The following is a 15,407-nucleotide window of genomic DNA, read 5'->3' as shown; positions in this document are numbered from 1 at the left end:
TACTGAGCTGATCTGATTACTCACTCATCCATCCATAGTTGCTAGAACTGAGCTGAAATGGACAATGTAATAATAGCCATCAGTTTGGTCTAGGTCGACACGATACTGTGAAAAGAGTACCTGTAGTTTATACCTAGATCAGTGTTCTTCAATATATATATATTTTTTTGGGGGGGGGGGGTAGTGTACTTAGTTTAGCATGCATGCGTTATAGTGGATGCAGCAAACTGCTTATGTGACAAGCTCTTAACTATAAGGAACCAACAGGGTGTGCAGACTTTTGTTTCAGCCCGGTACTCCTGATTTGAGGATTCGACTAAGCATCCGTTAGCGCTGGACTGGAACAAAAGCCTGCACAACATGTGGGTTTCCCCAGGACTCGCACATTGTTCAAGGAGGATGGACCGTCCACTGCCTGTTGGCTTGGTCTTATTTCTGGCACTGCATAGAGCGCTCAATCTTTCCTATTTCTCCTCAGAACTTGCGTCAGCAGATCCTGGAGCTGCTAGGCCCCATCTCCATGAACCACGGAGCCCACTTCATGGCAGCTATCGCCTACGTGTGGAACGAGAGGAAGCAGGTCAAGACCACTGCCGCTTACAAGGTAAGCTCCAGAAATCAACATGGCAGAAACCCTTACTAAACACGTACATTTTGTGTTATTAGTGTGGTTAATGGCGGTGCGCAGAGGTCTCTTATCCTGCCTGTGTCCATGTTCGCGCACGTGTGTGTGTGTAGGTGATCCCCACTGCCAGTGAGGAGCAGTTGTTGTTGGTGGAGCTGGTGCGGTCAGTCAGCGCCATGCGTACCGAGACCGTGATGCAGACGGTCAAAGAGGTCCTGAAGCAGCCGCCGGCCATCGCCAAAGAGAAGGTTGGTGCTGCGGTCTCCCAATAGCCTGGAATCTGAACTGACATGCTCAGTTTTCCCATTACAATAAAGCAAATTAGTTTCCCAATACATACGCTTAGATCACACTGTGCTACTCTAACCTTGTTACAGTTTATGACTATATTTAAAGCTGCACGACTCCTAGCCTCCTGCTTCCATTAGTCCTAATTCACCCTAATGCAGGTCCTCTGTTACTGTTACATTGGACAGATGCCATCTTATTGTTACAGTATATCAAAGTAAATTGGCAGCTTCCCTGCCACGGCCTCATTATTTTCTAATTAAATGTAGTTCTGTCCAGTGTTACCTCTTCCTCAACCCTCTCTCTCCCTCGCTCACTTGTCTTCCCTCTTTCTCACCGTCTCCCGTAGAAGCATCTGTCTCTGGAGGTGTGCATGCTGCAGTTCTTCTATGCCTACGTTCAGAGGTGAGACCAACAGACCTCCACCTGTCTGTCAAGTGTGTTAAGCATAAGTAGCAAATATATGTGATCTTAAGACGATCCATGCCTGGAAGACGTGTACCATCTGAGTTTCCCCTCTTTGGTAGTTTAGTTCATGTGATGTCATGTTTAGTTTGACATTGTTGTTATGTCAAGTGTGTTGAGCATGTAGAATAAAATTGAGTTCAAGGGTAGTGGGTTCGATCCCCGGGACCACCCATACGTAGAATGTATGCACACATGACTGTAAGTCGCTTTGGATAAAAGCGTCTGCTAAATGGCATATATTATTATTATTATTAATTCAGATAAAACCCCTCAATTTTGTTAGTCCAATTCATTGAGTTCTGTAGCTTTACTATTATTGTTACTAAACTGTCTTACTTAAATGAGTACTTGACCCATCATTAAAACATTGTTTGTGACTGTGTCCTTCTTGTCTGTCTATGTAGGATCCCTGTGTCCAGTCTGGTGGACAGTTGGCCGTCTCTGCTGGCACTGCTGAAGGACTCTATACAGCTGGGGCTGCCTGCTCCTGGACAGTTCCTCATACTGGGGTTAGACCACACACACAGACACACAGACACAGACACGGAGACAGACAGCCTGGGTAGGCAGTCATTGTAAATAAGAATTTGTTCTTAACTGACTTGCCTAGTTAAATATACATTTAAGCAATAAGGCCAGAGGAGGTGGGGTATATGGCCAATATACCGCGGCTAAGGGCTGTTCTTGTGCACAACGTGGAGTGCCTGGACACACCCCTTAGCCGTGGTATATTGGCCATATACCACAAACCCCCAGGTGCCTTATTGATATTATAAACTGCTTACCAAAGTAATTAGAGCAGCTGATATACCACAGCTGTCAGCCAGTCAGCATTCAGGGCTCGACCCACACAGTTTATAATTAGCTAATAATCAAGTCGGAGGAGGAGGGAGAGTCTTGCAAGCTAGCTTTGGCACTGTGCTGTATATGCCAATATCCAACGTTATGTTGTGAGCCTGTTGCTTGGAAGCTACACCCACAAAGGAGGAGAGCTCTGCGATTCCTTACTACTTTGTAGTTTTTGGTATAACTGCGCTTTTCAACGCTCTCTGAGCCACTGCCCTCTCTCACTTACACCATCACTCTCTTCCCCTTATGTACCCTTTACATACGCAGCCAACAGACTAACCTATCCATCGGTCTCTTCCCCAGAGTTCTGAATGAGTTCATCCTCAAGAACCCAAACCTAGAGAGCAAAAAGGACCAGCGGGAGCTGCAGGTAAGCCTCAGTCCCATGCAAAAGGATTCACTATTCTTCTGTCTTTAAGATGACATAATTCACAATTCTTATCTTCTAGATAAGATCATATTAATTGAGGTAAAAGCCCCATCGAGGACCACATTGGATTCAAGTGTTTTGAATAATGCTTTTAAGTGCTGTCCCCTGGGAATACAATGTACCTATTGCTGAATATGTTTTTACCCAAATAAGTCAAATTCAAGAGTTCCGTTCCATTATTTACCCCAGCATCCCGATTAGATTGAAGCAGTGTATTGGGCATGCATTTTATTTAAGTGGTATGGTAGTATGGTTATTAATGAAGCCAGTATGATTATTCACCGTCTGTGTGTGCAGGATGTGACCCACAAGGTGGTGGAGGCCATCGGCACCATCGCAGGCTCCTCTCTGGAGCAGACCACCTGGCTGAGGAGGAACCTGGAGGTCAAGGCCTCACCACAGATCATGGTGGACGGGACTAGCCTGGAGCAAGACGTAGAGGGTAGGAGTGATGCGAGGACCCTGGCTATCTGTGCTAGTTGTGTACAATATGTCAGCTTTGTGTTCATTGGGGCACCGGATTCTTATTGGACAAGTCCAGGGTATTGTTTCAGTCTGTTTTCTTCCGTTTGGTCCCTAATGAACACAACCTTAATCAGGAATGTGCAGATTAGAGGTGTTTCTTGTGTGACTGAATGTATGGCTGTGTTTTCAATATCCATACTATCATACCACTTAGAATGACCCAATGTATTGGGAATGCATTCAAAGGGGTACATTATGTTAGTGTGGATATTTGATCGTGCATACAAACAGCATGTGTCTGCATGTGTGTGTGCTGGGTATGATCTGTCACTAATGGTGTGTGTGTGTTTCAGATCTAATGCTCACAGTGATGGAGGCGTCCAGTTTTACTCCATCTGTGTACAGCGTTCACGCCCTCACACTGCTAGCGGAGGTAAAACACCCAGCGCACTGTCTGGCCGTCTGTCTGTCGGTCTGTGTCCATCCGTCTGTGCATCCTCTCCACTCACGGCTACCAACAGCCTTGCTTCTGCTATTAGGACCCACACACAGTCTACTCTCACTCAGCTGATTTGCGATCAACTCTCCCTCCCCCAGGCCCAACCTCAATCATTATTAGCAAAGCAATACATTCTTCCCTGGACACTGTTGCTGCTGAAGCCAGATATAAACTGGAGGCTCTAAGTGTGCCTCTCTTGCTTTAGTGTTATAAACAGACCTCCCTCTCCGTTGTTTAGGCTTATGTCACTCATGTGACCCGTTTACTCATTGCAGTGCATTGGTGTTTATTGGTCGGTTGATGTCTGCTGTAGTGCTAAGTCTTATGACTTTTTAGTGTAGTACGCTGTTGCCATGTATCCTATCTGAACAGTGCAGAGTATTGAGAGTAGTGATTGTGTGTTGTCAGGTGCTGGCCCATCTCCTAGACATGGTGTTCTACAGTGACGAGAAGGAGAGGGTGATCCCTCTACTGGTGAACATTATGCACTATGTTGTGCCCTACCTCCGCAACCACAGGTAAGGATGGACCAGCCAATACACTTACACTCCTTCACTAGAGCCTAGAGCACGCCCAGGTCCTCCGTTAAACACGAAATAACATGCCCATGGGATCTGCCAAGGAAACACTCCCAAGCTGTATAACTAGGGCCTAGTATTTCCTGGTCAGGTCATATCTGGGTCCTATCTCTAATGTGCAGTGTGTCTCTGTGGCCTCTTCCCTGGCAGTGCCCACAACGCCCCCAGCTACCGGGCGTGTATCCAGCTGCTGAGCAGCCTGAGTGGGTACCAGTACACCCGGCGGGCCTGGAAGAAAGAAGCCTTCGACCTTTTCATGGACCACACCTTTTTCCAGATGGATTCCTCCTGTGTCAGCCAGTGAGTTGAGCATTGTTGAGTGTGTGGGGGAGGGGAACGATGGGGGACGGGGATCATGTAGTTTTGTCATGTAATAGGATTCTATCTGAAGTCCTCTCCTGTATTGTCCAGTTGGAGAGCCATCATTGACCATCTTATGACCCACGACAAGACCACGTTTAGAGATCTTATGAGTAAGTATAATTGAGTAGCCTGATTCTTCTAAATGAGCATTTCTGTGTGTATATAATTTCTGTGTATAGTTGTATGTGAGCTCTACAGGTAGATATTATATTGGAACTGTTATAGTATAGTAGTTAACGTTGTGTGTGTCTGCAGCTCGTGTGGCGGTGGCTCAGAGCAGCTCTCTGAATCTGTTCTCTAACCGAGACGCAGAGCTGGAGCAGAGAGCAATGCTGCTCAAACGCCTAGCCTTCACCATCTACAGCAGCGAGGTGGACCAGTACCAGAAATACTTACCTGACATACAGGGTAAACGCGCACATGCAGACAGCATACAGACAGCCATGCACACAAACACACGCCTCTAAGAAATAAACACACACATCCTTCTGTTTTCAAATATTTACACACACACACACACAGCGATGGAGTATTGACATATGAGTGTGTGTTTCCCCTATCAGAGCGGCTGGTTGAGAGTCTGCGTCTGCCCCAGGTGCCCATCCTCCATGCCCAGGTGTTCCTGTTCTTCAGAGTTCTACTGCTGCGCATGTCTCCTCAACACCTCACCTCACTGTGGCCCACCATGATCACTGAACTGGTGAGATACACAAGAGCACGCTACAAACATACACCACAAAAAACTGTACGCACTTAGTCTCTCTCACACACACAACACACACACACACACACACACACACACACACACACACACACACACACACACACACACACACACACACACACACACACACACACACACACACACACACACACACACAAGCGACAACTGCCGATGAACAGCCGGATGAAGGCCTACGCCTGCTGTTTATAAATATTTCGATAGAATATCCAAGATAATGTAGGCTTTTTAAATCAAACATTGAGTGTCTTGATTGGATGTAAGTCGCTTTGGATAAAAGCGTCTGCTAAATGGCATATATTATTATTATAAGTAAGCTCCACTGTTATTCTTGCAATACTTTTCGATTGCCGAGTTGTGGTTGTCATCCCCTTTGTCTCAAACTACTGTACTATAGATCGTCGACCAAGATAATAGATTGTTATATATAATCCTTCTCCTATTTACTTACCTATGTGTTTCCTCCCTCTCAGGTTCAGGTCTTTTTACTCATGGAGCAGGAGCTTACTGCAGACGAGGACATGTCAAGGTAACTGTCAGTCCACCAAATGGGAGTGGACATTGATTAATACATGACAATGAGAGTGTGTGTTTTTCCTGCCATAGAAATGTGACTTGATGATGATGGATTGGATTTATCGAGTTTTCAGGTGCTCAACGCGCTTTAGATTGTATGGTGGGGGAAACATCCACTACCAATGTGTATCTTCAACCTGGGTAACTTTGTAGGGCTGGTTTCCTGGACACAGATTAAGAATAGACCGGAAATGTAAAATCATGTTCAATGGAGATTCTCATGTTCAATGGAGTCCAGGGCTAGGTTTCATCTGTGTCCAGGAAACGGCTCTGTACTGTCTTGAGTCTATGCTGTGTGTATGCATTGGTCATGTTTCCATCTGGGTTTGACCTGTAGGACGTCAGGTCCATCGGTGGCTGGCCTGGAGACCACCTACTCTGGAGGGAACGGTTTCTCCACCTCCTACAACAGCCAGCGCTGGCTCAACCTCTACCTGTCTGCCTGCAAACTGCTGGACCTGGCCCTGGCACTGCCCTCAGAGAGCCTGCCCCAGTTCCAGATGTGTGTACTAACCCACTACTCCTGCCTGGGTTCATACACTCCCATGCAGTACATTTATCTGCACACTGTACTGTTTCATTTATATTTTTTGGAAGGTATACAAGGTTCAAGCACATAAATTGTGTTTCACAACACATTAAAGTATGTTGCAACACTTTTACCCAATGAGATCCTCAAGACTTTTCGCACTCTCGTACTGAACGAAATCATTCAGTGATGGCTCATATATTTTCCTGTCACTTTGTCCTTTCCCTCATAAATTGTGTTTTTTTTGCTCAGATGTGTGTAATGTTTGGGCATTGGCTGTGTTCTTTCCCAGGTACCGCTGGGCCTTTATCCCCGAGGCATCTGATGACTCGGGCCTGGAGGTGAGACGACAGGGGACCCACCAGCGAGAGTTCAAACCCTATGTTGTCCGACTAGCCAAGCTGCTGAGGAAACGAGCCAAGGTAACTGCTCTGGTCTACCTGCAGAGCAACGTAATGCAAGGCTGGACAAAGTCCCACATTAGTAAAAGTGACCAATCCCAATGACCATGTTAACTTGAGCTATTACTGACATTTGGGACAACTTACTGTACCCCTAAGGCCAGTAGTGTAAGAGCCTGGACACAGCAGGCTGAAAATCTTTTCTGAAGGCTATCAGTGGGCGAACATCAGCTGCAGTCCCACATGGTGTGTTCCAGGGGCCACCTGCCAGGTGGTCGAGAGTGATGGCAGTCTTTCACGATTCAACATGTAGAATCTTGGAGGAGCGTCAGGAATAGCTTCACACCCTTGAGCCAATCAGAGCGCTAGGGCGCTTTCCCCACGTGACAACAAAAATTTAACTTGAGAAATGTAAATGTCAGCTGTAGCCTGAACAGTTTGTTCCAGCAGGTTTTGTACTTAATTTGTGTAAAATAATATTTTAAAAATGAATATGTTAGAAAAATTCTGGCAGACAATCCAGTCAGATGATGGCACACCAACAAAGCACATACACTACCGTTCAGAAGTTTGGGGTCATTTAGAAATGTCCTTGTTTTTTAAAGAAAAGCAATTTTTTTTGTCGATTTAAAATAACATCAAATTGATCAGAAATACAGTGTAGACATGGTTAGTGATTTGTATTTGACTATTGTAGCTGGAAACCGCAGATTTAAAATAAAAAATAATTGAATATCTACAGTACAAAGGCGTACAGAGGCCCATTATCAGCAACCATCACTCCTGTGTTCCAATGGCACATTGTGTTGGCTAATCCAAGTTTTTTAAATTTAAAAATCTTATTGATCATAAGAAAACCCTTTGGCAATTTTGTTAGCACAGCTGAAAACTGGCCTTCTTTAGACTAGTTGAGTATCTGGAGCATCAGCATTTGTGGATTCAATTACAGGCTCAAAATGGCAAGAAATAAAGAACTTTCTTCTGAAACTCATCAATCTATTCTTGTTCTGAGAAATTAAGGCTATTCCATGTGAGAAGTTGGCAAGAACTGAAGATCTCGCGCAACGCTGTGTTCTCCCTTCACAGAACAGCGCAACCTGGCTTTAACCAGAATAGAAAGAGGAGTTGGAGGCCGCTGCACAACTGAGCAAGAGGACAAGTACATTAGTGTCTAGTAGACGCCTCACAAGTCCTTAACTGGCAGCTTCATTAAATAGTACCCACAAACACTAGTCTCAACGTCAACAGTGAAGAGGCGACTCTGGGATGCTGTCCTTTTAGTTTCCAGCTACATTAGTGATTTACAACATTAACAATGTCTACACTGTATTTCTGATCAATTTGGTATTTTAATGGACCAAAAATATTTGCTTTTCTTTCAAAATCAATGACATTTCTAAGTGACCCCAACTTTTGAACTGTAGTGTAAATATAATACACTGCTCAAAAAAATAAAGGGAACACTAAAATAGCACATCCTAGATCTGAATGAATGAAATATTCTTATTAAATACCTTTTTCTTTACACAGTTGAATGTGCTGACAACAAAATCACACAAAAATGATCAATGGAAAATCAAATTTATCAACCCATGGAGGTCTGGATTTGGAGTCACACTCAAAATCAAAGTGGAAAACCACACTACAGGCTGATCCAACTTTGATGTAATGTCCTTAAAACAAGTAAAAATTAGGCTCGGTAGTGTGTGTGGCCTCCACGTGCCTGTATGACCTCCCTACAACGCCTGGGCATGCTCCTGATGAGGTGGCGGATGGTTTCCTGAGGGATCTCCTCCCAGACCTGGACTAAAGCATCCGCCAACTCTTGGACAGTCTGTGGTGCAATGTGGCGTTGGTGGATGGAGCGAGACATGATGTCCCAGATGTGCTCAATTGGATTCATGTCTGGGGAACGGGCAGGCCAGTCCATAGCATCAATGCCTTCCTCTTGCAGGAACTGCTGACACACTCCAGCCACATGAAGTCTAGCATTGTCTTGCATTAGGAGGAACCCAGGGCCAACTGCACCAGCATATAGTCTCACAAGGGGTCTGAGGATCTCATCTTGGTACCTAATGGCAGTCAGGCTACCTCTGGCGAGCACATGGAGGGCTGTGTGGCCTCCCAAAGAAATGCCACCCCACACCATGACTGACCCACCACCAAACCGGTCATGCTGGAGGATGTTGCAGGCAGCAGAACGTTCTCCACGGCGTCTCCAGACTCTGTCACGTCTGTCACGTGCTCAGTGTGAACCTGCTTTCATCTGTGAAGAGCACAGGGCACCAGTGGCGAATTTGCCAATCTTGGTGTTCTCTGGCAAATGCCAAACGTCCTCCTCGGGCCCTCATACCACCCTCATGGAGTCTGTTTCTGACCGTTTGAGCAGACACATGCACATTTGTGGCCTGCTGGAGGTAATTTTGCAGGGCTCTGGCAGGGCTCCTGCTCCTCCTTGCACAAAGGCGGAGGTAGCGGTCCTGCTGCTGAGTTGTTGCCCTCATACGGTCTCCCGATGTACTGGCCTGTCTCCTGGTAGTGCCTCTATGCTCTGGACACTACGCTGACAGACACAGCAAACCTTCTTGCCACAGCTCGCCTTGATGTGCCATCCTGGATGAGCTGCACTACCTGAGCCACTTGTGTGGGTTGTAGTAGACTCCGTCTCATGCTACCACTAGAATGAAAGCACCGCCAGCATTCAAAAGTGACCAAAACATCAGCCAGGAAGCATAGGAACTGAGAAGTGGTCTGTGGTCACCACCTGCAGAACCACTCCTTTATTGGGAGTGTCTTGCTAATTGCCTATAATTTCTACCTGTTGTCTATTCCATTTGCACAACAGCATGTGAAATTTATTGTCAATCAGTGTTGCTTCCTAAGTGGACAGTTTGATTTCACAGAAGTGTAATTGACTTGGAGTTACATTGTGTTGTTTAAGTGTTCCCTTTATTTTTTGAGCAGTGTATATTCATAGCTGTATAAAGTCACAACTTTTTGCTCATTCTGCTGTTGTCTGTTTCCATCCATTCGTCCATAGAAGAACCCAGAGGAGGACTGTTCCCTGCGTACTCTGTCCTGGGAACGGGGCCACCTCACCCTGACACTCTACATGATCCGCAGCATGGAGCAGCTCCTCCCCTTCTTCAATCTGCTCAGTCAAGTGTTCAACAGTAAGGCCAGCAGCCGCAATGGCCCCACCCACACCACCACCCCTAGCCACTCTGGCAACTCCTTCCCCAACAAGGAGGGCAAGCTGGAGAGCCAAAAAGTGTTCTGGAGCCGGGCACGGCAGAACATTGAGGAGATGGTAGAGAAAGACTTTCTAGAGGGCGTTATCAAGACGTGAATATGAGGGACAGAGGGAAATGTATTTTCCCAAGCGATATATATTAATAAAACTAATCTTGTATATAATGGAACATATTAGGGACAAAAACCATGGGAACTAAAAATGACTGAAGTTTGTACATTTTTTTTCTCTTTTTGTATTTATGACTGTATTTTACTTTTCAAAGGCTTTTAATTATTTGTATATACAGGGCAGCTGTGAAGACTGTCTTTGGCAGTTTGTGTATGCCCTCTGGGACAATGTGAAGATGCTGTGCAATTCTATATTGTTGTGACTTACTGAATTAAAGGCATCATGAGATCCACATGCCCTGTGTGTCTCAGTCTCACCCTCACCATGGACAGACATGTTATTTGAAATGTTTCAAGCATCACAGAGTGGAAAGCTCTTAAAGGTCCAGTGCAGCTGTTTTTATCTCAATATCACATTTCTGTTTAGCAATTAAGTACCTTACTGTGATTCTTTTTTGACAATTTTAATTGAAAACAATAACTTCTTGGTAAAGAGCAATTTCTCAAACAAGATTTTTGCTAGGACTGTCTGGAAGTCGTCTGAGTGGAGAAAGAAACTGAAAGCTAGCTGTTATTTGCAGAGAGGTTTGGAACTCTCTTTCTTATTGGTCTATTCACCAGGCAGGCCAAAACTCTATCCCACCAGCTGAAATTTCAGTCTTTTCAAACTGCTGTCACGCTGAAAGTGTGTGGAAACACATAAAACACAGGAAAATGATTTTTTACTGCACTGGGCCTTTAACATGTTCTCTCTCATATTGTACATAAATAGTGTGATTGATTTGTGCCATTTTTATGTGTGATTTCATATATAGGGTTGGGGACAGAAGCTGTAATTTGTGCTTATTTTGGTTTCATGACTAATAGAATGAATAACTACATTTGTGGTATTAGATAGATTTTAAAAAAGACAAGCTACAATAACATTAGTATAATAAGACTAATACATTCCTCTACAAGGTCTTACAGCAGGAGGATTTTTTGGAAGTCTTCCTCAGGCATGAAAACATCCTCACAAAGAGGGAGCGCTTGCATGGTTTCTCCTGTGGTTGAGAGGTGGTTTTTCTGGCAATATGTACGAAGGGTGCTAGGCAGGAGAGAGGGTTGACATGAACATGAATTTGTGTCTTGTCAAACATTTTCCTCCCAACTTTAAGATTTACTGTAATGACTGTCCATGTTGAGGCATTGGAAGTACATTAAAGGCCGAAACATTCTTGATTAGCAGAATATATTGTAAATATTTGTTTCATTTTATGTACACAGCTAAACATAACCAAAGGGTCTTAATGTATGGACTTGCACATGCAATATTGATCCTCGTGGACAATCTTAGCCTGGTCCTGTGCTTGCCTCTGAGGCCTGGCTGTTCTTTATATATATATACAGTGCCTTTGAAAAGTATTCAGACCCCTTCACTTTTTCCACGTTTTGTTAGCTTACAGCCTTATTTTAAAATTGATTAAATCATTTTTTTCCCTCATCAATCTACACACAATACCGCATAATGACAAAGCAAAAAGGTTTTATCTTTTGTTGTGCTAATTTATTAAAGATAACTGAAATATCACATTTTCTTAACTATTTAGACCCTTTACTCAGTACCTTGTTAAATCACATTTGGCAGTGATTACAGGCTCGAGTCTTCTTGGGAATGACGCTACAAGCTTGGCACACCTGTATTCGGGGAGTTTCTCCCATTCTTCAAGTCCGGGCTCTGGCTGGGCCACTCCAGGACATTCAGAGACTTGTCCTGAAGCCACTCCTGCGTTTTCTTGGCTGTGTGCTTAGGGTCATTGTCCCGTTGGAAGCTGAACCTTCACCCCAGTCTGAGGTCCTGAGTGCTCTGGAGCAGGTTTTCATCAAGGACCTCTGTACTTTGCTCTATTCATCTTTGCCTCGATCCTGACTAGTCTCCCAGTCCCTGCCGCTGAAAAACATCCCCGCAGCATGATGATACAACCACCATGCTTCAATCAATCAAGCAAATGTATTCATTAAGCCCTTTTTACATCAGCCGATGTCACAGAGTGCTATACAGAAACCCAGCCTAAAACCCCAAACAGCAAGCAATGCAGATGTAGAAGCACTGTGGCAAGGAAGAACTCCCTAGAAAGGCAGTGTTGTGATGTTGGTACCATTAATGCGATTAACCATTTCTCAGCCGTGTAGTCACCGCTTCACGCTGTCTGGTCTGGTAGAGATGTTCTTTTTCTCTGTTTTGTACCTTTCAGCTCACGCTGTCATTCACGCTGGTCTAATATGTTAATTCTTCAGCAAGTCCTTTTAAGCACTCGCCTTGGAGGGCTGTTCCATCCCATTGCCACAATGTCTGTGCTCACGTTAGCGTGGTTACTGACTTGGCAAAAGTAATTTGATGTTACAGTATCAGCTCATTTAGAAGGCTAAAATCACATTTCATCTTCTCACAAATAGTTTCATATTTAATCATTTAAGTTCCACAGCATTTAGATGTAAATCTGATAACTGGGACGTATACATTTGTAGAGTTACCGTTATTTGGTTATACTGTCCTTAATGATATCACAAAATAACAACTTATTTTACATGATTATTGTTTAGAGCCCCACAAACCATTTTCCACAATTTACGTTAGAAGTAATATTTCTATGTCCAACCTTTTGATGTTACAGTACTGACAAATATCTCTGTTGTAACAAAGGGATTTTTAACTTCCATTTCTGCAGAGTGGGAGGGAGTTCCTGCAAGGTATTTATGACCATCATAAAACTGGTGGTATCATAAAGATGATCTCATCATAGGCCTGCACCTGATCTTACAAGCAACCAGAGAAGGATAGGCCTAGACATTTAAGCTAAAAACAATTATAACTAGGCTATTATTAGTATTATTAGTCCTTATAGCCTACAATAAAAAATATATACACTACCGTTCAAAGGTTTTGGGTCACTTGGAAAGTCTTTGTTTTTGAAAGAGAATGCTTTTTTTGTCCATTAAAATAACATCAAATTGATCAGAAATACAGTGTAGACATTGTTAATGTTGTAAATGACTATTGTAGCTGGAAACGCAGATTTTTTATGGAATATCTACATAGGCATACAGAGGCCCATTATCAGCAACCATCACTCCTGTGTTCCAATGGCACGTTGTGTTAGCTAATCCAAGTTTATAATTTTAAAAGGCTAATTGATCATTAGAAAAAAAAAATCAATTATGTTTGCACAGCTGAAAACTGTTGTTCTGATTAAAGAAGCAATAAAACTGGCCTTCTTTAGACTAGTTGAGTATCTGGAGCTTCAGCATTTGTGGATTTGCTTATAGGCTCAAAATGGCAAGAAATAAAGATCTTCTGATACTCGTCAATCTATTCTTGTTCTGAGAAATGAGGGCTATTCCATGAGAGAAATTGGCAAGAAACTGAAGATCTCGTGCACTGTGTACTACTCCCTTCACAGAACAGCGCAAACTGGCTATAAACAGAATAGAAAGATGAGTGAGAGGCCCCGGTGCACAACTGAGCAAGAGGACAGGTACATTAGAGTGTCTAGTTTGAGAAACAGAAGCCTCACAAGTCCTCAACTGGCATCTTCATTGAATAGTACCCGCAAAACACCAGTCTCAATGTCAACAGTGAAGAGGCGACTCCAGGATGCTGGTCTTCTTTGATGGAAGGTGTTTTTGGTGGAAACCAATTGAGGCCAGCGCCAAGATGCTGAAATGGTTAGAGATCCATAGACTGGGCAGCACTTGTGGACAGTGCCATGGTGCTAAAATTGTTCTAATATAAATATTTGACGGTTTCTCTATCATCACCAATAGATGCGCAAACATATAATTGTGAACAAGCCATTCTTCTCAGGGAATCCAGAGGAAAAGACAAACAGACTTCCAACGGGGATTACATATGAAAGCATAATAAGCAGCGTAATACAACACAATACAGTTGAGTCAGGGAGCCTTCCATACCCTTCTCCAGCACTGGATAAATCAGCTGTTGGTTACTCTGCATATCTGCCTATCCGTTGCACCGTTGGCTTCTGTAGTCCCCTTTAACCCTTTAAGAAATCGCCTCGCCATTGGGATGCAGCCCGCTGATTATATCGATGCTGCTTACTAGCCTACTGGGTTCTTAAATGACGTGCCATCTGATTCAGACCAGGGGGAGGAGTGAGATAATAAATACATAAATTAACAAACAAGGCAAATCCACCGAAACGCCACCATCCACCTCCTCAGTTTCAAGCATCGTCGGTGGTGAACGGTGGATCACTGGGAGGAAGAACGACACTGTTATTTAATGGCCCATAAATTGAGAAGTGAAATAGTTGGCTGAAAAACTGGGGTCCTTAGCGAGGAATATAGTCCTTCACTGGAAGAGAGAAGGACGCGTTGTTGGTCGAGCATCATCCACAGCGAACCATCATTTTATAAGGAGGAGACCATCCAAACCGTTACAGTAAGGGCTTTAGAATAGAATAACCTACAAGTAATTGAACGGATATTTAATTGTAAAACATTTATTACTAATGTAGAATTATACAAATCAAACATTGCAAAAAATAAATACCCGTTTATAGACAATTACAACGAGAAGGTATCATAGAAATTAAATCGACCTCATCTCTCCCTTTGCCTTTTTGTATTGCATATTGATGATAAATTGCACCTATATTAGCCTATTGGCCAATCTTATTTATCAAATCGAGTTCATATAGCATGGGCCAGGGCTAAGTAAGGCATAGGCTATCGGTAAATTGGACTCGAGAGGAAAGCACGACGCAACCTTATTTGCCATTATCCATGTCAAACATCCTTTTCAATTTGTCGTTTCATTTCCGATCTCAGAACATTTCCCCATATCTAGGCTGAGAGTATTTTTTTCCTATATCCACCTCCCCAGTGGATTTTTAAGGGCAGTCTGGAATACCACGACTGGTTGTGCTTTGGGGGGGGACCATTTTTGACGTTTGATTAGTGAGGTTTGACGCCACGGAGAGAAGATGTCGGGGCAGACGCTGACGGACCGCATTGCCGCGGCGCAATACAGCTTAACCGGATCGGAGGTTGCTCGAGCTGTTTGCAAAGCCACCACTCATGAGCAGACAGCACCCAAGAAAAAACACCTGGAATGTAAGTATGGCCTCCCCATCTCTACACACACCTAACAAGTACTGGTTCCCTGCCTGTGTGTGTGTGTGTGTGTGTGTGTGTGTGTGTGTGTGTGTGTGTGTGTGTGTGTGTGTGTG

At 43.9% G+C, this 15,407-nt stretch overlaps 2 protein-coding genes across 16 annotated transcripts in view; both read left to right on the top strand.

Moving 5' to 3' along the window:
* LOC123997513 (protein dopey-1-like) overlaps window positions 1-10,469 on the top strand; it is a 36,761-nt gene extending 26,292 nt beyond the window's left edge. For all 6 annotated transcript variants that reach the window (XM_046301839.1, XM_046301836.1, XM_046301841.1 and 3 more), the window contains 16 exons: window positions 479-604; window positions 739-873; window positions 1,263-1,318; window positions 1,786-1,890; window positions 2,534-2,600; window positions 2,958-3,102; window positions 3,479-3,558; window positions 4,033-4,142; window positions 4,353-4,502; window positions 4,614-4,675; window positions 4,821-4,973; window positions 5,129-5,265; window positions 5,781-5,836; window positions 6,221-6,385; window positions 6,705-6,834; window positions 9,854-10,469. In XM_046301839.1, the coding sequence (XP_046157795.1) occupies window positions 479-604; window positions 739-873; window positions 1,263-1,318; window positions 1,786-1,890; window positions 2,534-2,600; window positions 2,958-3,102; window positions 3,479-3,558; window positions 4,033-4,142; window positions 4,353-4,502; window positions 4,614-4,675; window positions 4,821-4,973; window positions 5,129-5,265; window positions 5,781-5,836; window positions 6,221-6,385; window positions 6,705-6,834; window positions 9,854-10,162 (1,986 nt within the window). In that variant the 3' untranslated portion in view covers window positions 10,163-10,469. The remainder of the gene's footprint in view (window positions 1-478; window positions 605-738; window positions 874-1,262; window positions 1,319-1,785; window positions 1,891-2,533; window positions 2,601-2,957; window positions 3,103-3,478; window positions 3,559-4,032; window positions 4,143-4,352; window positions 4,503-4,613; window positions 4,676-4,820; window positions 4,974-5,128; window positions 5,266-5,780; window positions 5,837-6,220; window positions 6,386-6,704; window positions 6,835-9,853) is intronic.
* Window positions 10,470-14,240: 3,771 nt separating this feature from the next.
* LOC123997511 (clathrin coat assembly protein AP180-like) overlaps window positions 14,241-15,407 on the top strand; it is a 73,271-nt gene continuing 72,104 nt past the window's right edge. For 4 of the 10 annotated variants that reach the window (XM_046301825.1, XM_046301826.1, XM_046301830.1 and 1 more), the window contains exon 1: window positions 14,244-15,291. In XM_046301825.1, the coding sequence (XP_046157781.1) occupies window positions 15,162-15,291 (130 nt within the window). In that variant the 5' untranslated portion in view covers window positions 14,244-15,161. Of the gene's footprint in view, window positions 15,292-15,407 lie in introns of all 10 variants that reach the window. The other 6 variants (XM_046301823.1, XM_046301824.1, XM_046301828.1 and 3 more) reach the window with 6 other exon arrangements.

The sequence above is a fragment of the Oncorhynchus gorbuscha genome, linkage group LG15 (assembly GCF_021184085.1).
Source record: "Oncorhynchus gorbuscha isolate QuinsamMale2020 ecotype Even-year linkage group LG15, OgorEven_v1.0, whole genome shotgun sequence".
In the NCBI taxonomy this organism is placed as follows: domain Eukaryota; kingdom Metazoa; phylum Chordata; class Actinopteri; order Salmoniformes; family Salmonidae; genus Oncorhynchus; species Oncorhynchus gorbuscha.
This window is presented reverse-complemented; position numbering and strand designations above follow the sequence as displayed.